This window comes from Prunus mume, linkage group LG1, assembly GCF_029339155.1.
Source record: "Prunus mume cultivar Tortuosa linkage group LG1, ASM2933915v1, whole genome shotgun sequence".
Taxonomy (NCBI): domain Eukaryota; kingdom Viridiplantae; phylum Streptophyta; class Magnoliopsida; order Rosales; family Rosaceae; genus Prunus; species Prunus mume.
Genome location: NC_142698.1, coordinates 6,441,858 through 6,469,239, shown reverse-complemented (window position 1 = coordinate 6,469,239; position 27,382 = coordinate 6,441,858). Strand labels below are relative to the sequence as shown.

At 36.1% G+C, this 27,382-nt stretch overlaps 4 protein-coding genes and 1 non-coding gene across 6 annotated transcripts; 3 read left to right on the top strand and 2 right to left on the bottom strand.

The window, feature by feature from the left end:
* The first annotated feature begins 2,444 nt into the window (after positions 1-2,444).
* Positions 2,445-3,681, top strand: LOC103344331 (MIZU-KUSSEI-like protein (Protein of unknown function, DUF617)). The gene has a single exon (XM_008247938.3). It carries the CDS (start codon positions 2,539-2,541, stop codon positions 3,283-3,285), a length of 747 nt encoding a protein of 248 aa, XP_008246160.1. The 5' UTR covers positions 2,445-2,538; the 3' UTR covers positions 3,286-3,681.
* Positions 3,682-5,045: 1,364 nt separating this feature from the next.
* Positions 5,046-6,005, top strand: SEP2 (stress enhanced protein 2). Its single transcript, XM_008247921.3, has one exon. The coding sequence runs from the start codon at positions 5,179-5,181 to the stop codon at positions 5,755-5,757; it is 579 nt and encodes a 192-aa protein (XP_008246143.2). The 5' UTR covers positions 5,046-5,178; the 3' UTR covers positions 5,758-6,005.
* A 3,008-nt stretch (positions 6,006-9,013) lies between these two features.
* DPE1 (disproportionating enzyme) lies at positions 9,014-14,504 on the top strand. The gene is made up of 15 exons (XM_008234516.3): positions 9,014-9,862; positions 10,069-10,157; positions 10,260-10,320; positions 10,557-10,635; positions 11,017-11,153; positions 11,268-11,426; positions 11,516-11,592; positions 11,684-11,823; positions 11,910-11,941; positions 12,040-12,114; positions 12,924-12,996; positions 13,114-13,202; positions 13,436-13,480; positions 13,612-13,764; positions 14,237-14,504. Exons 1-15 carry the CDS (start codon positions 9,332-9,334, stop codon positions 14,339-14,341), a joined length of 1,845 nt encoding a protein of 614 aa, XP_008232738.2. The 5' UTR covers positions 9,014-9,331; the 3' UTR covers positions 14,342-14,504.
* An 804-nt stretch (positions 14,505-15,308) lies between these two features.
* On the bottom strand, positions 15,309-19,396 carry LOC103331836 (uncharacterized). Of its 2 annotated transcripts, XM_008234505.3 has the most exons (10): positions 19,195-19,395; positions 18,608-18,703; positions 18,384-18,458; positions 17,889-17,957; positions 16,854-16,930; positions 16,637-16,725; positions 16,404-16,533; positions 16,007-16,097; positions 15,856-15,921; positions 15,309-15,628 (listed from the first exon to the last, which is right to left on the bottom strand). In XM_008234505.3, the coding sequence occupies exons 1-10, from the start codon at positions 19,351-19,353 to the stop codon at positions 15,509-15,511; spliced, it is 972 nt and encodes a 323-aa protein (XP_008232727.1). In that variant the 5' UTR covers positions 19,354-19,395; the 3' UTR covers positions 15,309-15,508. The 2 variants fall into 2 exon arrangements, with proteins under 2 accessions (XP_008232727.1, XP_088908208.1); XM_089052082.1 differs by lacking the exon at positions 16,854-16,930 and having other exon boundaries at positions 16,637-16,681; positions 17,861-17,957; positions 19,195-19,396.
* A 54-nt stretch (positions 19,397-19,450) lies between these two features.
* Positions 19,451-19,531, bottom strand: TRNAL-AAG (transfer RNA leucine (anticodon AAG)). Its single transcript has one exon. It is a non-coding gene; the product is annotated as a tRNA-Leu (tRNA).
* Positions 19,532-27,382: the final 7,851 nt, after the last annotated feature.

The following is a 27,382-nucleotide window of genomic DNA, read 5'->3' as shown; positions in this document are numbered from 1 at the left end:
CTTGATCAAGTCAACTTGACATCTCTTTTGAACATAAGAAGATTGCATTTCCATATAACGGTCAATCATACGGTTGTTGAATCGATCGTCCTTAATCAACAATTTGTGCTCCAGTGGTTATCCATTTGCTCCCACGGGCTGTTCATAAATTCTTGTAAATGTCGTGTTCATGGGATCGGGTTTGAACATCTCTGGGGTATCATAATCATACTAATCCTCCACAATCATGTTATGGAGGATAATGCAAGTCAACATAATGCTCCGAAGCACCTCTTCATCAAACATACGGGCAGCACCCCTAAGAATTGCCCAACGAGCTTGCAGGATACCAAAACACATTTCCACATCTTTCTTATAACCCTCTTGAAAGCCAGCAAAGCTTTTTTCCTTCTCCAATTGGGGATTCATAATTTATTTGATGAATGTCATCCACCTCTGATTTTCTTCTGCTAGGTAGTACCTACTCGAGTATACAGTATTGTTGATTTGATATGTGATATGGGAGGAATGACCTCTCAAGACATTGTTGAATATCAGGGATTGACCAAGCACATTGAGGTCATTTTGAGATCCGACAACTCCAAAAAAGGCATGCCAAACCCAAGTATCAAATGACGCAACGGCCTCCAAAATTATACTTTTTTGGCCCTTCTTATTCTCATAATCTCCTTGCCAAGCAGTTGGGCAATTCTTCCACTGCCAGTGCTTGCAGTCGATATTTCCAATCATGCCTAGAAAACCTCGAGCCTCGGCTTTTTGTAGAAGCCTTTGGGGGTCCCTAGGCGTAGGTTTGCGAAGATAATCCCCGTGTAGAGAGTTTCTATTGCCATATCTTCCATTGATACGAATGAGGTGGTCAATCATGTTGCCATGAATCAGCCCATGTAAAAGGTGGATCCGATGTTTAAAAGAAGGATATTCTTTTGTTGAATGTTTAGCTAACATTCATGGTCTCAATTTAGGTTTGTTGGGTTTTCTTTTGGAAACCACCCAATAACCAAAATCGCCCATAGAGTGAAGTTGGTGGGTTTGACCCATTTGATAACTCACATAGATCATTTTAAGTCATATGGGTTATGAGTGCCAAACTTAAAACTCCCTGGCCTATAAATACACAGCCCAGTCTTATAGGGTGTGATCATTGTCCCAAATGACCCAAAACTTCTAGTTGATCAAAGTGCCTTTGATTATATCTCTAACAAATAATGCTTGGTTTCAACATAACCAGGTCATTTGTAATTGAAAAGCCCCTATTGTTATCTCTTCAATTCCTTCTATAAAACACCTTCTTTCACTTTTTGGAACATTCATAATACTAGTCTTAAGAAACAAGCGAAATATAAACGTTCTATTTGTCATAATATAAAATGGTATCCCTCTTATGATTATCATTGAAAGCTAAAATTTGATGGTTCTATCCTTCGTGAGTCGGGGCTGGTGCTGTTTTAAGACATTCCAAAGGATGTATTAAACTTGCATGAGCTATTCCTTTTGGATTTTGTTCAATATTGGATCGAGGGGCAAACTTTGCAGCAGATGCTTTAACTTGGGACACAGTAGTCTCAACTACAGCCTAGTATTTGGCCTACACACATGGCGTTAGGCAACTTTGTAGTTATTCTAAAAAAACATGATACTATGTAGCAACTCTACCATAGCAGAAGTAAATTTTTGCATGTTTCGAGTACACCACATAATTATGATTGTTTATAGTTATTCTAGAACAATCGTGACTTTTCATTTTAAACTTGCATATTAAGTTTTCAATTACTTCTTTAGATCACAAAATCAGTGGTGGAGCTAGTAGCTTGTCTTTAGGGGGGCCAGTACTGTAATTATAAGGTTTTATAGCCTTATATTTCAACTGATATTGCAGCATATGTTTAAGAGTTATTAGCTTTTTTATGAAGCTTAGTGGGGTCACGGGCACTGCAAGCCTGTATGTGGCTCTGCCCATGCATAAAATATAAATAAATAAATAAACTTTTCACTACATCAGTTAAACCATGAAACAAAAAATTTCAAACTGAAACATCAATGGATTCAACGTGCACATATATTTTTTGCGTGTTTTGAGTCAACCACCAGAATGCAGGACATTAATCCAAAACAAAAGGAAAAGTGTCTTCAAAAGTGCAATAAGCAAAATCAATTTCTCACGTAATATTTTTGTCATTCCAATTTCTAATTCATAAGCCAATAACATGCATGAAAAGTGCCTCCAAATGTGATTTAATTACTCTCATAATTAATTAAAATATGCGTTACATATATAAAAGGTAAATATACTAAAATAGATATGGTCAACCACCGGAATTTCAGCTTAGCAAGCACATCCAAAACCGCAAATCCAATAACAAACTTTCCCAACGACTAGACACAGCCCCTTCTCTCTGCGCTCCCTCTCTCTCTCTCTCTGTCTCTGTCTCTGTCTGCCTCTCTCTCTCTCTCTCTCTCTCTCCCTCTTTCTTTGTCCGTCTCAGTTCTCTGTCTCTCTCATGGCACTCTCCCATTCCTGGTTCGTCATCAAAGCCATTAATGGGGGAGCCAAAATCTCCATCACAAGATCAGCTTCATCAAACGGCATCCTCCTCATCCAGAGTCCCACCACTGCCTCCGCCGCTACCCAGCCAACCCTCCTCCCTCCTCCAACCATCCCAAAATAGAAAAAGTAGAAGCAAAGTCCTCCGAGTGTTTCGCTCCGTTTTCCGGTCCTTCCCCATCATCACCCCCGCCTGCAGGATGCCGTCACTCCCCATGGGGAGGATGGACTCCAGCAAGACCGCCTCCTCTGGAACCCGAGTAAGCGGCACGCTGTTCGGGTACCGGAAAGGACGCGTGTCCCTGTCCATTCAAGAAACCCCTAGGTGTCTCCCAAGCCTTGTAGTTGAGCTGGCCATGCAGACGAACGTGCTTCAGAAGGAGATGGGGTCTGGGATGGTTAGGATTGCGTTGGAATGCGAGAAGAGAGCGGATAAGGACAAGACGAGTCTTCTGGACGAGCCGATGTGGACCATGTATTGCAACGGGAAGAAGAGTGGCTATGCGGTGAAGAGGGAGGCCGCGGAGGAAGACTTGAGTGTCATGGAGCTTCTCAAGGCTGTGACTATGGGCGCAGCTGTCTTACCCGGGAAGTCTGAGGTTGAGGGCCCGGATGGCGAGATGGTGTACATGCGGGCCCTCTTCGAACGCATTGTGGGCTCGAAGGACTCAGAGACCTTGTACATGTTGAGCCCAGAAGGAAATAATGGGCCTGAGCTCAGTATTTTCTTTGTAAGGATATGATAATATATGTGACATTGTAACTTATACTAGGGGAAGGGAAAGAAGTAGACTTATTGTGATTTATGTATGAATTAGGGTAGAAACAAGAATTGTTACCCAAGATAAGACGTTGGCTTAATGAAATGACGGTGAAGGGTGTCTTCGATTCATTTGATTCATCAACAAAGATGCATCTTTCGATTCATTATCTGTTCATTAATTAATGTAGATTGTTTACACTTGGAAAAATTAGATATATTCCAGCCCAGAACTACTCCTGTTGGATATATGTATGTAGCCAGAGGGTCAAGTAGTGACAATGACAATGAGCCACTACAAAATAGAAGTTGGAGATGTCCAAGTTTGAATAGAGATGGTCAATGGGCTGGGCTGGACTCCAGTTAGGGGAAAGAAAATAACGGGCCAGGCCGAGCTTCATGGGTTAGGCCTGAGAAAGCCCACCGAATTGGGCCCAAATGAGCTTACATTGTTTTGTCTTTTTTTTTTCCCCTTTTTTTATAAAAAGTTTATAGTTCTATTTTTCGTTGTCTCTATGTTTATGTCTCCATTTTTTTCATGTTCATAGTTCTCTTTTTTCCTTTTTAACAAAATCATATTTTATCTCCTTCTTCTCCATTTTTTAGTTCTTACAATCATAATGGATAATGATTTCCTTATTTTAATTTAACTTGTGTACGTCGCCGTCAAATCTCTCTCCACCAAGGCCACCTTCCTAAGCGCCTCAACCACGGCCTTTTGCACGGCCCAGTCCTCATTGCTTAAAAACTCAACTACGCATGGCATAAGCCAGTCCAATAAGCCGCCAATGCAGTGTCGACAATGCTCCCAACAAGCTTCATCACGCAAAACCAAACAAAATCTTCTAACTTTCACGATTTGGTACCAACCCAATTCAATTTTCCTTAAGAAAAAACCTATCATATCCCAATTTCCACCATATATAAGAAAAACTTTTGTGGGTAGAAAATCTTTACATACCCACAAAAGTTTTTCTAATGAGAAGTTGAACTCTGAATACAACATAAAGAACTGAAGAAAACCCAGAAGTTTTCTTCCCCAAAATTGTGAAAATATTGAACCAAATCACATGTAACACAAAACCCACAAAGAAACCAACAAAGAGAGCTCATATGGAGCTCAAGCATAAGCACCCAAACAATATTCACCTTAATTTCCCTTGAAGCAAACCGTGAAATTTCCAAATGGAAAATGAGAATGCAAAAATTGAAAGGCTCCTCATGTCAAAGGGGAGACGAGGAGAGGGGAGTCGTGTTCAGGTGGGGATTTATTGGTTTTCTTTTGTTCTTTCTATTTTGAATTTTTTTTATTTTACATATTTTACTTTTTTTGGTACTGTACCTTGTAAAATGACACATTTACCCTTATAATGAAGGGAAAATTGGATGGAAGTGTAAACATTTCACGGCATGGGCTAAATTGACCATTTAAAATAATCCGAGGACTAAATTGATTGAAAAAATAATTCAGAATGCTAAATTCGACAATCGATGTAGTTGAGGGGTATTCGGCCAAAAAAAATATACTCTTCCTGTTCACAGAAAAATCTATAGCTCCTTCCTCTTCGTACGGACGTAAGAAGAATCCATGATTTTCCTGATAAAAACGACAAGACTGTGATCAAGCTAATCACCATGTTGGTTTTTTCTCCAAATGAAAACTACATTATCGAGCATATCAGCTGCCACGTCCCAACAGAGGGTCCCACAGTCGCTAGCCTCCACCTCACAACCCATCCAAGACGTGGGCTCATAGACCGCCACCCACCGAATCTCAAATACACGTCCCAAATCCCTAATACTCAAAAACCCCAGGATTCTGGGAATCGAGCCAATTCCTCAAAACGCACCGTCTCAATAGCTTTCCTCTAATTCCATGGCCACGGCGGCGCGCGCCATTCGCTGCGAGCTGAGGAGGCAGGAAAACCCGGCGGTTAGCAGGCGCGACCCGGCGGTTCCTGTTCAGGTACCGGTTCCGAAAACCGTGGTGCCGGATCCGAAGACCGCGAAGATCGTGCTGCAGCCGCGGCTCTGCACTCTGAGATCGTACGGCTCAGATCTCGCCGGAGTGATGAGGAAGAAGAAGGACGACACGTCGCCGTTCTTCGCGGCGTTGTCGGAGTACATCGAGAGCTCGAAGAAGAGCCAAGACTTCGAGATCCTGTCGGGTCGGCTGGCCATGGTGGTTTTCGCTGCGACGGTAGCGACAGAGGCGGTGACCGGAAACTCCTTGTTTGGGAAGGTGGAGGTGGAGGGGATCGCGGAGGCAGTGGGGGTGTGTTTGGCTGCTGTGGCTTGCGCGGCGGTCTCTGCTTGGCTATCCAGTAACCGGAAGAACGTGGGTCGGGTCTTGAGCTTAAGCTGTAACGGGTTAATAGATTCGTTGATTGATCAGATTGTGGATGGCTTGTTTTATGAGACTACCGACCTTAGCGATTGGTCTGATGAGGTGTGATGAAGAAAGGTGCCCGGGTGGTCAACGTTTCCGCATCTGAAAGTCAACGGCATAGATTAATTAATTGGAAAATTATATGTATAATTCCCATAATTAATAGTGAATGTTATAGTGATATATCATAGTATAAGACTGAGGAGTGTCGGATGAATGGCAATGGCATTGAGTTCATCCTTTGTAGAATTTTAACCGCTACTGTGACTGAGATTTGTAGCCAAATAAAATCAAAATATACCACGTTTGTATTATGTAATTGTACAGGTTTAGCGGATCTAGTATGTTTCAAATTTTGGCCCGTGAGGCGTATTTCAAGTGGTCGGAGTTTCGAAATCTCAGACACCTAATAAACATTTGTGTTAACTCCCTTCCCGATTGCCTGTACTAAATTCTTTTTCAAATTTTGATACTTGAGTCTAAATGGGACAAATAACAATTTAGGTATTAAATTGGGAAGTTGACAAACATCAAGTATTAAAGAAAAAAAAAAGAACAAAATTCTATAATATATGGTCATATGTGTGCCATAAACAATAGCCATCCAGAAAGAAGGCAAATTAAATTAGTCGCTGAGGCCACAAAGCAAACAAGGAGGGTGGCTGGCGTATGCCCCATTTTGCAAATCTTACGAAGAGGGCAAAGTGCCAATTGCCAGTGGCTTTCTTGGGATTCAATTAAAGTACATACAGCCCCATGGTTTCGTTAATCCCCGTAGTCCTTATTAGAGCTGGGCATTTGAAACTGTATCCGGAGTAAATTGAATTGACATGTTCGGTTTGGGGTGTTTTGTTTTTTTATTATAAATAAAAATTTCGATATTAGACTGAATTGGATTGGATCGGAGTTGGATTTTAGAGTTATTTGGGATTTGGATCTAAAGTCCAATATCCAGTCAGTGATACAATTAAGCTGATCAAATACCAAATTAGACCCATGTCCATTTTAATTGAATATATTCAATTCAATCCAGCCAACCAAACATCGCCATAAATTATATATAGAAATATTTGACATGTGTCATGATATGGATAGTAATAATAATTTAGGCAAACTTGAGTTAAATGTACTGAGAACAGCATAGCTATAGAATCTTTGCCAGTTGAATTTGTGAAATTGATTGCTTGCCTCTTATTACATGAACTAACGGTTGAATCTGATTGTGGCATAAAAAATAAAAAAAGTTGTATCTTTCTTTCGTTGGCTCCTTTGGATTTTGAATTGCAACTCTACTTGATGCTTTAATTAAATTTTGTTATATGAAAAGATATTCCATTAAAAATCATGAAATATTATAGAGTGAGAATCATCGTATTAATGACGACCTCATGAATGTTTTCACGGAGGAAACCACGTGGAACAAAACCCCAGGGAAAAAAAATCATAATTTAACCCGTGCAATAATCTGGATAGTAATCATAGTTTAGAAAAACTTGGCTTAATTGTGCTGACAACAAATTAGGTACAAAATATATATAATTTTTTTTTTATCAACGGTACAAAATATTTGTCAGTTGAATTTATGAAATTAATTGCTTGCATCTAATTACGCGAACGAAAGAAGTAATGACTAAATCTGTTTTTTTTTCCCTTTAATTTATAAATTGTTAATTATTATTTTTTAAATTTCCAGAAATTTCATTGTTTTTCTTTAATTGTTGTTGTCAAAACCAAAACCGAACTTAGTGGAATCCTATTTCTTTTCTTCTTACTAGCCCGTGAGCATGTGCCAATTATTTTTATTTTTTATTTTTTTTTTTAGAATAAAGAAAAGATAGTTATATTTCATGAAAATAAGACATATTATCTATTTTTATTTTTATTTTTATTTTTAATATAAAATGTGAATTTATCATATTATTCTCATTTAATTAATAATTTTAATTATTAATGTTTGAATTAACTAAGGGTATTTTCTGATATTTTGAATGTTTCACAATTTTCTGCCTTCTGCTTTATATATATAGATAAATTTTCTACTTTCCCATCTTCTTCTTTTTCCTCTTTCCTCTTTATCTGTCGTGTCTCTTTTCTTTTTTTAAAAAAAATTAATTGTTTTTCATTTTTTTTTCTATCTCTTTCTTATTTTACCTTACCTTTAATGACGTTGCAAGTGAGACACCTACTTTGTTGATGATGTATGAAAAAAAAAAAAAAAATCTTTAAAAATAATATTTTAAAAACCAGAAAAAAAATCCCAAACCCCACTCTCTTTCTCCCGTACGCAGCGCCCTTTCCGTCTCAATCTCCCCCTCTTCTCTCTCCCCTCAACAGAACCATAAAGTTTTGTCGTTAGTGCCGACGTAAAAAACAAAAACATGAAAGTTCTGTGATGGGGGTGCCCACCCAAAAGGTTTTGGAGCCTGATGTGTGGGAGTATCTGACAACCAAAAAGCTGTCAATTTTAAAGGGAAGATTCAACGGCAAGATTTTCAGTGTTGTAGCCACCGCCACTGTCGTTTTAAAAAATTTCGGCCACCGCCTCTCTCCCTTCAAATTCAAAATCCAAATGCACCTAGCCACCCAGCCACCGATAGCCATCGCCGCCCCAACTCACCCACCACCGACCTTACCGCCCCAAACGCCCGATAGCCAAGCCACTACTCAAACCCCAAAACTCTTAAGAAATCCGAATCTGGATTTTTTTGTTGAAGAAAGAGGGGGGAAAGAGAGAAAGAAGGAGAGAGAAGCGGGAGGGGTGGGCTTGGTTGTTGTCGAAGAAAGAGGGGAAACAGAATGGTTTTAAAAATTTATTTTTAAAGAACTTTTAAATATTTTTTTCACACATTAACACTAAAGTGGACATCTTACTTGCTACATTACTAACGGTCAGTTTGACATTACTATGCTGTAAAAATAATCGTTATTAGATTTGTTATGGAAGAAATTAATTGTAAGAGAAAACATATTTTATTGGCGTTTGGTAAATTTTTTGTTAAAAATATTGTTGATACTAATTCCTTCATAATCAGAAAATAATTCCCGCATAATCATGAAATTCAGAACTCTTCAAAATTGATTCCCGTATAATCAGAAAATAAAAGCACCTCATTAGCTTTCCTTTATAGCTTTATCTCATAGCAATTTTTAAAAATAAGTTATTTTCTCATAATTTACTAAACAAGTTGGGCTTCCCAACATTTAAAAAAAAATCATTTTTTACTCCAAATAAACAATGTCAAACGGGCATTAAGGGTAATATAGGACAGTGAAAGAACAAAAAGCACCGAACATCTATGCACAGAGGGGTCAGGTCGGGTCGGGTCCACTTAATAGATCATATTTGGATTTAAGACCCATAGCCCGTGCTCTGTAAACCATCTGAAGTTTTTGCTCGTCACTTCGACCTGGAATCAAAATGATAATCACTATGATATCTTCTTGCTTTATTTTTTCATTTTTTTTAAGGACTCATTCTTGAATCTCAAATTCTCAATCTTAATCCTAAATAGGAGAACCAAACTACACATGGCACTCGTGATTCATACACGTTTTGGGGAAAGAGACTACCACTATAATATATAGTGTATATCTTACTGGGGTGTAATACAGACAACTGATCCGCATCCCTCGTAGGCACATGTACTGTTTGAATGCTTATCAATATCAACCACCATCATCATCATCCACACTTCCACTCTGCAACTTTTTCTCTCTCTCTCTCTCAATGGCCGTGAATAGTTCCCTCTCACTCCTCCCTTCCACTCTCTCCCCCAAGCTCTCCAACTCCTCCTCAATCCCCACCTCCACTCACTTCCAACCCAAAACCAGAATTCCACTCTTCCGACATTTCCAAATGTCCAACGGCGTCGTCCTGACCCCTGTTGCTGTCGTTTCGACCTCCGCCTCTGCCGTCGTTGGTGTCGGCGACGACTTACCTCCAGACTATGGCGACGTGTTCCCCCAGCCGGATCCGAGCGAGCGCAGAAGAGCTGGCGTGGTCCTCCATCCGACGTCGTTCCGTGGACCCCACGGCATTGGGGATTTTGGGGAGGAGGCGTTTCGTTTCATTGACTGGCTTCATGAAGCCGGGTGCTCCCTCTGGCAGGTGCTTCCGCTGGTTCCTCCTGGTAGGAAAGCCAATGAAGAGGGCTCCCCTTACTCTGGTCAGGTAAAATTATACTTACCCATTTGCTTTTTATTTATTTTTATGTCGAAACTTACCCAATTGCTTATATATCTGTATAATATATACAGACCCAGGTTGGATTTCATATGTGAATTGTGTAAAGCCTAATGTTTTGATTGGCTGTAGTGTGCTACATCCTCATTGTGATTTGAATTTGTGGGTAATTTTGGTTGATGGGATTTTGTCAGGATGCAAATTGTGGTAACACTCTGTTGATATCTCTTGAGGAGCTTGTCAATGATGGTTTGTTGACAAAGGAAGAGCTTCCAAAACCAGTGTGAGGAAAACTTTATTAATGCATCTGCCATCATATTGAGCTTTTTATATGGGTTTCTGTATGGATTTGTTTTATGGGATTGTGGTGTACTGGTTCATGCAGTGATTCTGACCGCGTGAACTACTCAGCTGTTGCTGACTTAAAGGATCCTCTGATAGCTAAGGTAAATGATGTGAACAGCATTACTGTTGCTCGTTTTTGTGCGTTTTTCATGACTTTCACTTCAGCAATCTTAGAACAGTTTTTCATGTTGAACTGTGTGAAACTGAAGTTGGGATATTTAGGAGTGAAGGTGAACTTAAAAGTCATCGTGAACAGTTTTCCATGACTTTCACTTAACTTAGAACAGTTTTTCATTTCTTACACCAAAAACTATTTCATAGTTGACCGCTTTGTCAGGCTGCAGAGAGGCTTATTAGGAGTGAAGGTGAACTTAAAAGTCAGCTTGAAGATTTCCGTAATGACCCGGATATATCAAGTGAGATTTTCATATTATTTGTGCACTAATAATTTTATGATATACTTTTACTTCCGTGACAATATTGTATGTGTTATAATTTGACAATCTTGGTTGTAAATTGACATTATTTTGTAGTTCTGGTGTAATTCTAACTGTGCTAGGATCTATTAGTTGAATGCATGCACATACATACATACACATGTGTTATTCAGGAAAGTACCAAATTTTTGGTTACTAACTTACTAAAAAATTACTGTCTTTTACTTCCTAGAACTTGTTGTCCAAATGGTCTTTGGTGAAAATACCAAGCACAAAGAATGCAGCTCCAGAGTGCTTTTGTATGCTTGTGTGGACATTTTTCCCTCTCTCATGTGTGATTCTTGTTTCACATTTTTGTAGGCTGGCTTGAAGATGCAGCTTATTTTGCAGCAATTGACAGCAGTTTAAATGCTTTCAGTTGGTACGAGTGGCCTGAACCTTTGAAAAATCGCCATCTTGCAGCCTTGGAAGACATTTACCAGAGCAAACAGCATTTTGTGAGATCTGGGTGACTGACTATTACTTACTGATTTATAGTTTCTTATTGTACGCATACTTAATGTTAGGAGCCCCTTTAATTCCCATTTCCCCTGATGTGTTTGTTTCTGCAGATAAATATCTTCATTGCTGAACAATTTTTGTTCCAAAGGCAATGGCAGAAAGTTCGCAAGTATGCACAGATGAAGGGAATCAGTATCATGGGAGACATGCCCATTTACGTAGGTTATCACAGTGCAGATGTTTGGGCCAATAAAAAACATTTTCTGCTGGTGAGTACTTTTTAGTGGGTAAAGGGAGATCTTCATAACACAGCATGCTGTACTAGGTGTCAATTGGTGATCATATATTAGTTTTTCAGAACAGGAATGGTTTTCCTCTTGAAGTTAGTGGTGTTCCCCCGGATGCTTTCAGTGAAACTGGTCAGCTCTGGGACAGGTTTATACAACACATACATATGTTTCAAGTTTGTTTTGTGGTTTGAGCTATATCATTGAGCTTACTGATAAACCAAATGTTTGAAATAAAGCCCTCTATATGATTGGAAAGCAATGGAGAAAGAAGGATTTTCATGGTGGATACGCCGCATGCGAAGAGCACAGAATATATATGACGAATTCAGGATAGACCATTTTAGAGGTCTTGCTGGCTTTTGGGCTGTTCCTTCTGGTGAGAAATTACAGATCAGACTTCTTATGCTTCTATCTTGTAGAATGCCTATGTTGTTATCACTCTAATATATGGCGTGTTCACAGAAGCAAAAGTTGCCATGGTTGGACGATGGAAGGTCAGGTTTGAATAAATTGTTTTCTAGTTATAATTCTATGTACTTTATTATCCCATCATTCAATCTGAAGCTTTTTATTTTATTTTAAACAATGGTAGGCCGGACCTGGAAAATCCTTTTTTGATGCCATATTCAGAGCAGCTGGGAAGATTAACATAATAGCTGAAGATTTGGTATGTTTTAGCTGGTTGGATACAAAATTCTTTTTCAATGCCATATCCAGAGCAGTTAGGAAGACTTAACATGATAGCTCAATTCTTTAATTTAATACTTCCAGAAATATATTCAATCCTTCAAATAAAAAGAGAAGAAAACAAAAAGAGTAAAACTATGGGAGTAAATTTTGATGCTATGAGGTTACTGATTTAATGATTCTTTTTATTACACTGGTGTCCTTACAAAATAGAAAGAAAAAAAACTTAAAAATAAAAGAAGAAGAAAACTGCTTGTGGTAGATGTCTGATTGATCTTTTGACATGTAAGATGCATTGTTGATGTGGTGGATCCTGGTGCTATGAAATTAAATTTTGATACGGTGAAGCAATGATAAGATTGAGAAAGTTTATTACAATGTTACCATCTTATTGTAACTGGACCTCAGTAATTTTATGGATTCAGATGCTTTGCTATTTGTACCAATTGATGATTGCCAGAATATAAAATAATTGCTGGCCCACATCCTAACAGCTTAAGCTTTGGGAAAGTGTTCAAGCAAAAAAACTTTATCATGGTATCGGAGCAGGAGGTCCTGATTTGAAACCTTACAATTACAACCTCTATATAAGTTGAAATTGGCCTCTAGTGTAAGGGGAGCTTTATTAGCATATAAAATAATTGTTGGCTCACATCTTAACAACTTAAATTTTCCAGAATAGTGGTAAACGAATAAACCTTTTATCATTGTGAAGATATTTATTGTAAATACCCATTTATTCACATTTTCATGAGCGTTTGCTGGATTTGTTCTCATATTGCATGACAGGGAGTCATCACTGAGGATGTAATTCAGCTAAGGAAATCCATAGGGGCACCTGGAATGGCTGTCCTCCAGTTTGGTAATGACTTCTTGCCCATTTATTATACTACTGTATTCTATATAATTAGCTTTGAGAGATAACCTTAAGCTTAAATGACCTGATGTTCTTGCCCTGTTCTGTAAATTCTCTATGTAGGTTTTGGAAGTGATGCTGCTAACCCTCATTTACCTCATAATCATGAGCCCAATCAAGTTGTTTACACTGGAACTCATGATAATGACACGGTAAATTCATCCATCCATGGGCTTCTTTCCATATGTTTCTGGGTTTGCCCTCAAATGATTGTCGAGCCCTTCTTTCCACTATTCTGGAGGTGTTCTTTCTGCTACTAAATTATAGCTGGCAGAGCATATTCTTGTAGTGGTTGTTCAAATCCCATGATCATGACTTCTGTTTAACTTTTTTGCATTCAGCTTTTAAGTGAAGCTGGCTAATAGTTTCTTTGATTGCCTTGCAGATTCAAGGGTGGTGGGATGTTTTGAAGCAAGAAGAGAAGTCCAATGTGGGTTCCTTTTTGTTTTTTGTTTTTTCTTTCATTCGAAAAATCTTGTACTAGAATATGTAATTTCACACTACATGTTAGACAAGATGTAGCTTCTTTTGTGTTTCTTTACAGTTTTATTTTTATCCCAGGTCCTGAAGTATCTTTCAATTGCTGAAGAAGATGATATCTCATGGGCACTCGCAAAAGCTGCATTATCTTCTGTGGCCCGAACAGCAATCATACCTATGCAAGATATTCTTAGGTTAGGAAGTTCAGCGAGGATGAACATTCCTGCAACTCAGGTAAATGACAGCTTCATACATAGATGCGATAAATTGGTAATGGGCAGTAGAATGGTGGTCGACGGTCTTTGTTGTCTGCAGTACATTGATGGTTGGGGTCTAGACTCTAGAGTTAAAATGCAGATGAATATAGGCCAAATCGGATTCTTGGATTGGTTGGGGTGCTCCCATCCTATCCTTTTCTGTTTTACAACCTGGATGTTTTGTGTGCGCCTGGGTTTCTACTCAGGCAGCAAGAGGCAAGACGAAAACATTTGAGGCTTTTGGTTTCCTTCTTTCTGATATTTAAGAGCATACTTTTCCCCCCATCATTTTACCACACATAATAATTAGAAGTCAGGAATCTTTGCTTCTGAGCTGAAAGTTTAAGCTTTTTTTTTTTCTTTTTTTTTTGGGTTTTAATATCTTGTAGAAATATGCAACCTAACATATTGACACCGCATGTCAATGATTTTTTTATTTCTTTGCACAGTTTGGAAATTGGGGTTGGAGGATACCTAGTTCCAGGAGCTTTGATAGCTTGGAGACAGAAGCTTTGCAACTGAGGGAAATGTTGTCGATGTACGGGCGGCTGTAAATTAAGAGTGCTAAATAACGTTTTCGTTCAGGTGGTCATGAACTACAGACAGGTTGTTGTATCAGACTAATAATCTACAGAAGAATAATAAATTACGTTACTTCAATAAAAATGTTGGACTTGTATCAATTTCAGTTGAATAAAATGGCCTTTATTCAGATAATCTATTTGTACAGTAATATATGGGTTGTGTTTACCAAACCACTTAATAGTTCTTGCCATTCTAAGTTTGCATTCATGCAGGTAATTTTGAGAAAGGAATGGAGTTCTTTGAGATGATAAAAGTCTACGATATAAATCCTTGAGCATAAAGAAAGCATGAAAGCTGTGGAGCTTGTGAAGAACATGCCAGTGAAACCTGATGTTGGAATATGGGGTGCATAATTACTTTGAGCTTGCAAGATTCACCGTAACATAGAGATCAGTGAATATGCACGTCGACGTCTATCTGAGTTGGAGCCCCAGGATGTAGCTACATTCGTGGAGATGGCTAACATATATGCATTAGAGAGAAGGTGGGAAGAAGTTGCTGCGTTAAGGACAGTGATGAAAATTAACAACGTGAACCATAGGAGACAAAAGTTTAAAACCTATTGGTTGGATACTTGGATAGCCTTCTCTTTCAACCATTTTTTCAAGCTACAGACCTCTAGTTCCTTTTAAAATTGAACCGAAGGCGCCAAATTTTAAAACCTAATGGTATGTTGTTTACATGAAAGATCAACCCCAAGACAACAAAATAAGTTCTTTTTAGTTGCAGATCAAGCAGCTTATACAAAAACATTCACCATCTTCTCTGTTTTTCCCAACTAACTGGGTGATAAATTAACAACTTCTCATTTTCTTACTTGGTCAAAAACAAGCAAAACTTTATACAAAATATTTTCTGATCACGAGGGCTTATTCATTTAAGTCCCATGGAAATGGAAATGTATGAAGTGCCATTCGAGGTTCAGTCGCTCGTGTATGAGTACAATGAATCATTTCATCGTCGTAACTTTTTAAGTTTTGTTGATACAGAATGAATATCTTGTGATATACAGTAGGGCAAAGGTAACTTACAGAAAATTGTACAAGTTTCTTAGTTGCAGATTAAGAATGAGGGTTAAGCAACTACCGCATGTCCCATGTGAAAGTGAATCTCCTGCAGGATTCCTGACTGCAGAATCAAGCAGCTTTCTCAATTGCTTCGATGCATTCCAGTATAGTTGCCTTGTTTGACATTGCTGTTATTAAGGCTTCATGAATTTCCTTGTCATTTTTTAAGAGAGACCCAGCAAACAAAACCTGCGATACATTTCCCAGCATCAGAATTTGTTACAAAATGTGCAATTACTAAATCTCTTTCCATCATTTTTAACAGTTAACAGAGGAAACCATAAAAGGGCTGTGACAAAAAAAATAAACACATAATTATTCGTGAAAGAACCAAGGTTTTCATCTGTATACTCTCACATTAAAAATAATAATAAAAAGTTAGTGGAGCATGCAGGTTGTATAACTGAGGAACTTACAGCCCATCTAGTAAGATTTTGTTGCTGTTCTTTGCTAAGCTGTGGCTTGCTTCTGTTGATAAATCTCTGAAAAAATTTAATGAAGTTTCTGAGATTGGGTTAACATAGTATCAAGAAAACAATTGATCTTAGGAAAATGGTAGTTATAAACCTGAAGACTGAAAAGATCAGCTGATTGACCAATCACTTTGTCATATGTCAGACCTTCTGCTGCAAGTCCAGCCATTGCTACCACTGCCAACCTAAAAGACCACTAAAAATTAATTCTTCTCCACCGGTCAATTTATAATGGCATTTCCAGCATTGGTGTGTAATTATGTATTGCATTTGTATTGATAAAGTTATGTGAAAACATTGCAACAGAACTTTAATGCAAATGGACAGTTTGTGCATAAACCAAATAATATTATCAGAAAACAATGATCCCGACACAGTGAAAAGATGCACTATTTCAAAAGAACTGAGAGCCCGTTTGTTACAGTTTAAGAAGTGAAAAATTACTCAAGAAAAATCTTAAATTCCAGTAGGTATGGCCATCATGTAAATACCTGTCTAGTTCCTTTGCATCAAGCTGCCCACTGTATATCAGCTTTTCCAGCCTTTCGTCAATAAGATTGACATGCTCTTTGCCAATATCTAAAGAATACCCCAGGATAGGAAGGCCCAGCAAATAAGCAACTGTTCAAAGAAAAAAATCACTTTATCAGTATGTCAAGCAAGCAACTAAAATCTATGCATTATTAATGATATTAAGTATATAATATGTGGTGTAATGAAGTACCTAAAAAATGAGCAGCTTCATGTCTAGCAATTCTTTCTTGATAATCTGGGAAAAATGATGAAAAGCTAGATATGGCAGCTTGAAGAAGCCTAAAGTACAGATGAAGATAACTTTATATGAAAGAAAATACAATGTTGATAATTACTCGTAAATGCTATTAAAAATACGCAAGTCATCAAGGCATAAAAATTCAATTGCATCTAAACCTTAGTCTTACCCAGGGGCAGTGCTTCCCACACCCAAAACTATTAAAGAGATGCTCCCAAGCAAGTATGGCACAAAAAAGCCCCAGTCCTACAAGAACAGTATTATGCAAACCCAAGAAATGTTAGTAGAGCTAGAATCTTTTCAACTTCTTTTCTCTGTAATGTAAAAGAAAATTTCTCTCTGGTGTATAATTGACCTAATCTAATAGTTCTAGAAGAATGATGATATTTGGAAATAACTCAAGTAAACCTTTATCCCTAAAATGCAGTTGACAAATACTAGGCAATGATTTGGCTGATACAAAGGCGAAAAAGAATCCATTGCACTTTCAATCCTAATCTTACTTCTACTACAATTCAAGTTGTCTGCATAAGGAAGTTAAGTTCTTTGTTTTAGTAAAAATGTTGACAATCTGTACTTAATTAATTTGTGACATCCAGGACAGAGGTCTTCTTGTCTACTTCAACTATCAACTATCAAATGAAAGTGGCCATCGATTATCCAGTCTGTCCCCAACGCCTTGTGCTAGGCTGGCAGCAATACAATTGCACTGACATAGGGCCTCATCCAAAAAAATTAAAAAAAATGTAGCTTACATAATAATTGGATTCTTCAGCCCTGCTTATATAGCCAGAGCTCTACAATACATGCTTAATGTGTGGTCACAGACACAAGAAAGGGACTTTGAAAATGCCTTCCACTTTCATGCAAAAGTAATAATGCGATCCAGGTTAGATTGCAACTGTAAAATCCAAAAACCATATTCCTATCTCCTCCTCCAGATCAAAGAAAGAAAACTTGCTAGATTAAAATTTCATATACTTGTGTAAGAATAGAAAAAGGCTTTTTTTTAATGCCAATATATGAAAAAGAAAAATAAAGAGAAATACTGTCAACTATACACTGCTAAAAAAAAAAAGTTAAAAGAAAATTCATTACACAACAATATAGGATTACGAAAATCCCTCCTAATCACACCGTTTAGATAGTTGATGTATAATTTATATGTGGACTTACAGAGACAAGGAGATATAATCAAATTTACCCCAGGAAGTTGGCCAGCAAGAAGACCTAAGAATCCTGTCGTCCCCACCACGGTGAATAGAAAAGCCGCCTGTATCACTGAACGATATCAAATTTACAAAAAGTAGTTTGAGACCAATGCATATAGAAAGAGCTGCATTCCCAATTTAGATGTAAAGTATCCCGTATTTCCCCATATCATATTAGATACACTGAAAGACATGTAAGAAGAAAATAGGTAGAAAAATTTACAAGAGGATGCTGACAATTCTAAATCCTACTCAGAATTGGTTTGGGCGTTTTGGGTAAGGGTTTGCTGCTATGAGAGTCTACTTCATAAAAGTTCAAAGCACAAATAAAAAGGACAGATAAGTAAATGTGGTGTTGAGGCTTTGCAAAACAATCTTGCACACTGTATGAAGAGGTAATGAACATCCAAGAACGCGTTTCGTATATAATTTTCGCACATTCTGAATGCAAGTAGCCCAAAGAAATTACTAGTTTTATGAATACTTACATCATTTCTGACGCTGGGAACCGCAAGAGTTTCTGCATTTTTAATTCCGAGAGTTGTCAGCTCCCTAAGCGATGTCTGGTGCATAAATGTTGAAACTTGAAAGAGTCAATACTTTGAACAGATGATCATCATTCAAGTACATGAATGCATGGGTTTGTTTGTAGATGTTGGTAATTTTTTGAGTAGCACTTTCCCAGAACTTCACACTTGTAACGGAGACTGACCGTACGCCGTGAGACATAGGGCTGAGAACTCCATTTCTTGGCCCAACCAACTTCACTTAGCTGATCAAGTGCCTCTTTAACCGCACTGCTATCTTTCTGCAGAAAATGCATAGCATTATTTCATTTCGATCTATTTCTCATAGATATATGCATCAACAATCAATGATGTTCTCTCTATCTATTTAGCAATAGCAAGGGGATCGAAAATTTAAACTAAACCAATTATCTACGAATTCGAATAAAGATAATAGAAATGAAGGTAAATGGGAGAGAAGGAGGAAGAATTTACATTAACTCTCCACCTGATTTTCATTCTGACACTTAAATTTCATGATTAACTCATGATAAAGGATGTACATTGATTAAGCATGCCTTAACCAACAAATGCAATCATGATTTCATAGGAAGAGTTCAATACAAGCTGCAGTTTCATTTTTCATTCTTCAAATCAAAATGTTTTTTTAAAATTCTTTAATTACGAATACAAAGTGCAGCATAGCAATTAGTGATGGTGCAATTTTTATGAGAAATTAGAAATAAGAATAAAAATAGGTAAATGAAAACTAAAAGCGTAATGGAAGAAGAACCTTTGCAATGGCGGATTGAAGGGTGTTGAGGTCGACACCAGGAGCAGCAGAGGAAGAAGCTCTGGTTCGAAATTGTCGATGAAAGTGAGAGGAGGAGGAAGAAGAAGAGGCAGGCTTTGAGAGTGAGAGTGTGAGAGAAGCCATGGCCAAGCTCGTCATGGCTTTGCTCTTTTTCGATATATGCACCAGAGAGAGAGGGAGGGGGATAAGGTTATTTATATCGCAAATCTGAACATATTAATAAATAAAAAAGATTTGTTGACAGTGGGATTTGAACCCACGCCCTTTCGGACCAGAACCTTAATCTGGCGCCTTAGACCAACTCGGCCATATCAACGTTGTTGTTAGGAAATAGGTATAATTATAATTTATCATATAGCAACATTCGAGAAAAGTGAATGAAAAATCTACTTTATAACCCGTGTTTTATTTTGAGTGGTGATTTCCCCACTCTAATTTTATTCACTTACACTCTATTTTATAACTAAAAAATGAGTGTAAGTGAATAAAATTGGAGTGGAAAAATCATTACCCTTTATTTTTGTTGCCATTGTAAATTATGTAATTAATGTAGATGTCCACAACAGGACATGAGTTCAAAAACACGAAAATTTTAATGAAAATATTAATTTAAGAAAAATAACAACGGTTAAAAATCAAGAAAAATGATGGAAATGAAATGAAAACTAATTAACAATAATGCAAGTATGGGTGGCTTGTTTGAGTTCATGTAAATATACTAGACGATGGTGGGCAATGTTCTCTAGTTACCAAATGCAGTTCACTTTTTTTTCAAGTATGACTTTATTAGGTTATCTCCAATTCATGAGGCCAAATTCAAAATATCCTAAATTATAGCCCAAAATTTCTTCTAAACCAAGAAAATAAAAGGGCCAAATAGCAGTTCAACTATTGCCTGGACTCAAAAAAAATTTTAGTGGAGCCCACTTAGCCCATGTGCAAGGAATCGATTGGGGTCCGCTGCGATGGTTGTCTCTTGCCTGAAGCAGCACTTGCCATGTGTCGCCTTGTGGTGATGTTGTCGTTGGAATCCAACAGCAAGAATTCAAATTTCATTTTTATTTTATTTTATATATTCTAATAGTAACTTAAATCAACGATCTAAATTAAATATAAGCTATTTTAACAGTAAAAAAAAAGATCCAACGGTTGAAATTTAAATCCAACAGTCAAAATAATATTTTAAATTAATCTAAATCAGATCCAACCGTAAAACTCACTCCAAACTCTATAAATATTAATCTAAAAATTAAAAAAAAAGGTAGATTAATATTTTTTTTTTTCTATTTCTCAATTTGTTTTTCCTTTGTCAATTTCATCAATCTCCTTTCATTCTCATACTTTTCATATCATTTTAAGCACATCATCTTCTTTCTCATACTTTTTCATATCATTTCAAGCTTTCAATGGATAACCGTGGCAAAGCAATCTTTTCCTTTATCCTTCCCATCATTGAAGTCAGAGTGTGGGACTGAGCCTTCCGAATGATAAAGACAAAAAAGTGTTTTTTTTTCGTTGGAAAAACCAACGCAAATCTCATATTTACTTTCTCTCGCCCTACTTCTAAGGATAGATAGAAAAGGTTGGAGAGAGTGACTTTAACCGCCTGAAATTCTCTCCCTTCTTAAGATAGGCAGACTCTCTGATTACATGATTCGTCATAATATAGTTCGATCTCCACATGTGCATCATAGTCTCCGACATGATTTGATCGATCACCTTTGGAGGAGCTTTGGAGATGGTGAATGAGGTCGACAATTGTTTCAATCCTCCTTTTGTGTTTTAGTTATCTTGTGTGTTTTCTTTTGGAATAAAATTATATTTGTGGAATTTCAAATTTTTAGGTCAAATTGTTCAAAAAATTAAATTATGAAGTTATTTAAAAAGATTAAATGAAGAAAAGTTATACGTAAAATAAAAATAAAAATTATACTTAAACCATTCTTAAACAATCTAATAAAGTTGCGAACTTAAAATTTAGTCCAGAAGGTTGGTAGAAAAAACGATTTGAGTCCGGGCAAAACTCAAATACTTACTTTTTGAGGGGGGAAAATTTGGGTTTAGCCCCAAATGGATTGGAGAAGGCCTTATAATCAATCTCGCTCACTTCAGGACCTAAAATGAGAATCTGTGAGGACCAATTTAACCTAAGTCAATTAGATTTCTAGTTAGTAAACTACGAAACGAGAAAAGTACAAATAAATACTTATGTGTTTTATTCAACAAAAATTTGGAAAGATACAATTGAAAAGTTCAGCCACTATATAATTTTTTATTTGATTTATTTAACAAACACCACGTGAATGTTATATGCGGCTTCTATTGAGGGTAATCTCATCCTTTTAATCCTCATACCCCTTTTAGCACTTCGTATGCCCAACACAAATCAAACTTGGAGATTCAATTTGGGACTGAAAGAAAGAGATACTGTGTTTAAGAGATTCGCCAGAAACCACCCCTTTTTAACAGAACCCACCCTTGATGACAGAACCCAACCCCATTTGCAGACGTTCTAACCTTCTCATTTCGCTTATGTTCATCAATTTCATGAACAAGACAAGAAATTGCAGTTGAAGACAGGATGCTTAGGAACATACTTGTTGCTTTTAAGAAATAAATTTCAACCAATTTTATTACGGATGATGATATAGTGCGCATCTGCCGGTGTGGAATTGAGGCTGAAACAATTGTTTACTGGTTTGAAGATAATGTAGGGAGGAGGTTATATGTGTGTTGTAGAGAGAAGTATGGTGGTGGCTATGGTTGGAAGGATTGGAAGGACCCGAAAATGTCTGAACGTACCAAAAATGCCATATGTCAATTGATCAGATGAATAAACTCATTGGAAGAGAAAAGAGCTAAAGACAAGAAGATTGTGCAAGAGCTAAGAGACAGAGAAAAATTTCAAAGTGGGCTGCTGAGTTGTTTGGTTGTAATTTTGTTGTTGTTTATTGTATTAGTCAGCTTTTTATTTGGTTGAATGTAGCTTTTTATTTGGTTGAACGTAGTGGCCTTCTTGTGCTTTCTTTTGGCTTAACGAATGTAGTGGCCTTTTTATTTGGTTAAATGTAGATTTGGCTTAATGAATTTGGTTGAATGTAGGCCCTTTTTTTTTTGTAACTGAATACTTCATTAAGCACAAGCCAAGGCAAAATACCCAGAAACTAGAAACCGAGTAGTACAACAAAAGCAAGGCAGAAAGCCTACACTAATCCAAGAGAACCAGTATCAACCAAAAGAAAAATACCGACCCAAAATTACAACATAAACAAACACTACTACAAAAAGTGACAAAGACGACCAGAAAAAAACGACGGTCTAAGTGAAAACCGTCGTTGTTTTTTAAAAGACGACGGTTCTATAAAACCGCCGTGTAATAACACCTTAGACACCTAAAAAATGGAGATTCAAATGATTGTTCATAAACAACGACGTACCTAATTAAAAAACCGACGTCTATTTGAAACAGGATTTCCGCAGTGTAAAATCAAAGCAAATAAAGAACTGCAGAAGTTATGAATCGACCGACGTAGAAAGTAAAGACGACGATTTCAAAAAAAGCCGCCGTTTTTACGCAGAAAATAACACGACCAAGTTTTCGTATAAGGTGCCATATAATTACAAATAAATCCACATCGGTAAAATACAAAATATCGCCGTATTAAATTAATGTACAACGACGAAAAATAAAAATATATCGACGTCTTTCTCATATAGTTCTACGACGGTATCTTTAAATCTCACCACGTTTGTTTTTCATTTAATGACGTATTATAAAATTTAACGTCGTATTTATTCCCTTTATACGTCATACCTTATATTTAAACCGTCGTCTTAATATGAATTTTTTTTATCAATTTATTTCTTTGATTTTGTTATCATACGTCATACTATATGTAAACATGACGCTTTTTATAATAAAAAAAACGTCGTCTATTATATGTAAAGATGACGATTTTTATAAAAACCGTCGTCTATTATATGTAAAGATGACGATTTTATAAAACCGTCGTCTATTATATGTAAAGATGACGATTTTTATAAAAACCGTCGTCTATTATATGTAAAGATGACGATTTTATAAAACCGTCGTCTATTATATGTAAAGATGACGATTTTTATAAAAACCGTCGTCTATTATATGTAAAGATGACGATTTTATAAAACCGTCGTCTATTATATATAAAGATGACGATTTTATTAAAACCGTCGTCTATTATGTGTAAAGATGACGATTTTTTTAAAAACCGTCGTGTATTATATGTAAAGATGACGATTTTATAAAACCGTCGTCTATTATATGTAAAGAAGACACTTTTTATAAAAACCGAAAAAACCGTCGTCTATTATGTGTAAAGATGACGCTTTTATAAAAACCGTAAAAACCGTCGTCTATTATATGTAAAGATGACGCTTTTTATAAAAAAACCGTCGTCTATTATATGTAAAGATGACGCTTTTTATAAAAACCGTCGTCTATTATATGTAAAGATGACGATTTTTTAAAAAGGGTCGTCTATTATATATAAAGATGACGCTTTTTATAAAAAATGGTCGTCTATTATATGTAAAGATGATGGTTTGTTATAATAACCGTTAAATCATGATTTTTCATTTATAACCGTCGAAATTTTTTGTCCCGTTACTTTATCTCTGAATGTTTATTTTTTTCGATTTTTAGTGTAGATGATCTCGAAGTATAAACAAACAAGTTTGACGGTTGGATCGTTGAAACTAGTTTCTTAGAATGCGTATGCCATCAAAACAATATATTCACTAACAATTAAGAGTTTATTTATACTTTCGTTAAATATAACATAAGATTTTGTGGTATCCACTAGTGTAAATATTTTAAATTGAAGATCAAATTCAGTCATTGTATTCATATAGGGTCAAGGAGTGTAGCGGTAAAAAATCATCAAAATCGGAGTTAAAATAACCGTTAAATCATGATTTTTCATTTATAATCGTCAAAATTTTTTGTTCCGTTACTTTATCTCTGAATGTTTATTTTTTCCGATTTTTGGCGTATATGATCTCAAGTATAAACAAACACGTTTGACGGTTCGATCATTGAAACTAGTTTCTTAGAATGCGTATGTCATCAAAACAATATATTCACTAAAAATGAAGAGTTTATTTATACTTTCATTAAATATGACATAAGATTTTGTGGTATCCACTAGTGTAAATATTTTAAATTGAAGATCAAATTCAATCATTGTATTCATATTGGGTCAAGGAGTGTAGCGGTAAAAAATCATCAAAATCGGAGTTAAAATAACCGTTAAATCATGATTTTTCATTTATAACCGTTGAAATTTTTTGTCCTGTTACTTTATCTCTGAATGTTTATTTTTTTCGATTTTTGGTGTAGATGATCTCGAAGTATAAACAAACAAGTTTGACGGTTGGATCGTTGAAACTAGTTTCTTAAAATGTGTATGCCATAAAAAAATATTCACTAACAATTAAGAGTTTATTTATACTTTCGTTAAATATAACATAAGATTTTGTGGTATCCACTAGTGTAAATATTTTAAATTGAAGATCAAATTCGGTCATTGTATTCATATAGGGTCAAGGAGTGTAGTGGAAAAAAATGTCTATTGTATGTAAAGATGATACTTTTTATAAAAACCGTCGTCTATTGTACGTAAAGATGATGCTTTTATAAAAACCGTAAATCTATTATGCGTAAAGATGACGCTTTTATAAAAACCGTCGTCTATTGTATGCGTAAAGATGACGCTTTTTATAAAAACCGTCGTCTATTATATGTAAAGATGACGCTTTTATAAAAAACCGTCGTATATTATATCTAAAGATGACAAATTTTTTTATAAAAAAGCGTCGTCTTTTAAAACACGCTAAAAAATGGCCGCTTAAGTGAATTCGCGCTCGATAAATTTTCAAATTTTCACCCGTCTTTGAAAATCTTATCTCTCATTAACAAGCGTCGTCTTTTAAAACACGCTAAAAAATGTCTACTTAAGTGAATTCGCGCTTGTCAAATTTTCAGATTTTCCCCCGTCTCTGAAAACCTTATCTCTCCCTCCTTCTGCACTCTCTAAAACACCCTCATGAAACTCTCTACAAAATCATCAAAAGATCGATATCAATGAAGGAGTTGAGAGATTAAGGTCTTAGCAAATCCATAAGATGTAGAGGGATGTTCTGTATTTGAGAATCGAAGCTGGTTGAAAGGTTTGATTTGAAAGTCACCTAATCTCTTAATACCCTTCTATATCTTGCTAGTGAATTCTGGATTAGTCTCTTTGCGTTTTTGGTATGTTCTTTGTATCCCTAATTTCAGATTTTGTCTCTCTTGATTTGTCTGATTTGTTTACATATTTTTTTAATTTCTGGTTTCTTTTTAGATTTTCTGATTTGGTTATCAGGAGATGAGGAGGAAGCTTGCAGATTTATAACTTTTTCTTTTGCAGGTTTTCTATGTGAGTCGTATGTTTTTATGTTGTTGAAAATTTGCAGGTTCTCGATGGTCTTTTTTATGCTCATTTTACAAGTTTTCTATGGAAATATGGACCAATGGTAAAATTTCTCTTCCACCTAATTTTTTATGTTTATAATCTTAGCTTCTTCTTTTTCTCTCTTTGTCATTTTGATTTATTTACAGGGATGATGGAGGAGACTTCAGTTATGCATCATTTGTATGTTTGGATGAGGAATGCTTGGATTAGGAGTACGTAGGTCTTGTTAGGAATTATGTTTGTTGTAAAATAAAGATTGGTTAACTATGTAATAACTATTGAATCTTCAAGTTTTATGAAAGAAACTATTTTTGATAAAGCATTATGGTTGGTTTTTAGTTAAAATTGTTGTATAGCATCATAGGAAATCAAAAAGCATTATTGTATGCGTAAAGATGACGTTTTTATAAAAACCGTCGTCTATTGTATGTAAAGATGACGCTTTTTATAAAAACCGTCGTCCATTGTATGAAAAGATGGCGTTTTTATAAAACCGTCGTCTATTGTATGTAAAGATGACGCTTTTTATAAAAAACCGTCGTCTATTGTATCGTAAAGATGACGCTTTTTATAAAAAAATCGTCTATTGTATGTAAAGATGACGCTTTTTATAAAAAACCGTCGTCTATTGTATCGTAAAGATGACGCTTTTTATAAAAACCGTAGTCTATTGTATGTAAAGATGACGCTTTTTATAAAAACCGTCGTCTATTGTACGTAAAGATGACGTTTTTATAAAAACCGTCGTCTATTGTATGTAAAGATGACGCTTTTTATAAAAACCGTTGTTTATTGTATGTAAAGATGACGATTTTTATAAAAAAAGGTCGTCTATTGTATGTAAAGATGAGCGTCTTTATATACAATCCACGACGGTTTTCATAAAAAATCGTCATCTTTACATACAATACACGACGGTTTTATTAAAAACAGATCGTCTTTCCTCCTATAATTAACGATCTTTACCTCTAAACAACGATGATTTTCTTTAAAAACCGTTATCTTTACTGATAAACAACGACGGTGAAAAGCCGTCGTAGTTTGAAACCCAAATAGACGGCAATCGATTTCACGACCGGGCGAAAACCTTTTACACGACGGTGGTTTCCCGTCGTCTATTTCGATTTTTGTAGTAGTGAAAAATAGAACAGAAACATAATGTAGGCCTTCTTGGTCTAGATTAATATGTGAAATACTTCAAAATTCAACATCTAACGTTTCTAATCCATCCAAATTCAAGATATTAACATCTCAAACATTTGAAATCCATCCAAAATAGCCATCTGTTGAAAATATACATTCCAACATTTGAAATACATTCAAAATCTATCCAAAATACCTATATGTTCAAAATATATATTCTAACATTTGAAATACATCCAAAATAGCCATCTATTCAAAATACACATTCCAACATCTACTAGCCATCTATTCAAAATATACATTCCAGCATATACTAGCCATCTGTTTAAAATATACATTCCGAAATTCATCCAAAATAGCCATCTGTTCAAAATACCCATGAAATTCATCATCAAAATGTATTCAATGAATCTACTTTACCTCAATGGCCTTGCCCTTTTTGCAGGGGATTTGAACCTTTTACCTTGTGGCCTAGAAATGTTTTGAGTGGTAATAGTATACTATGGTTATGAAACAAAATTTCTTGGACCTGC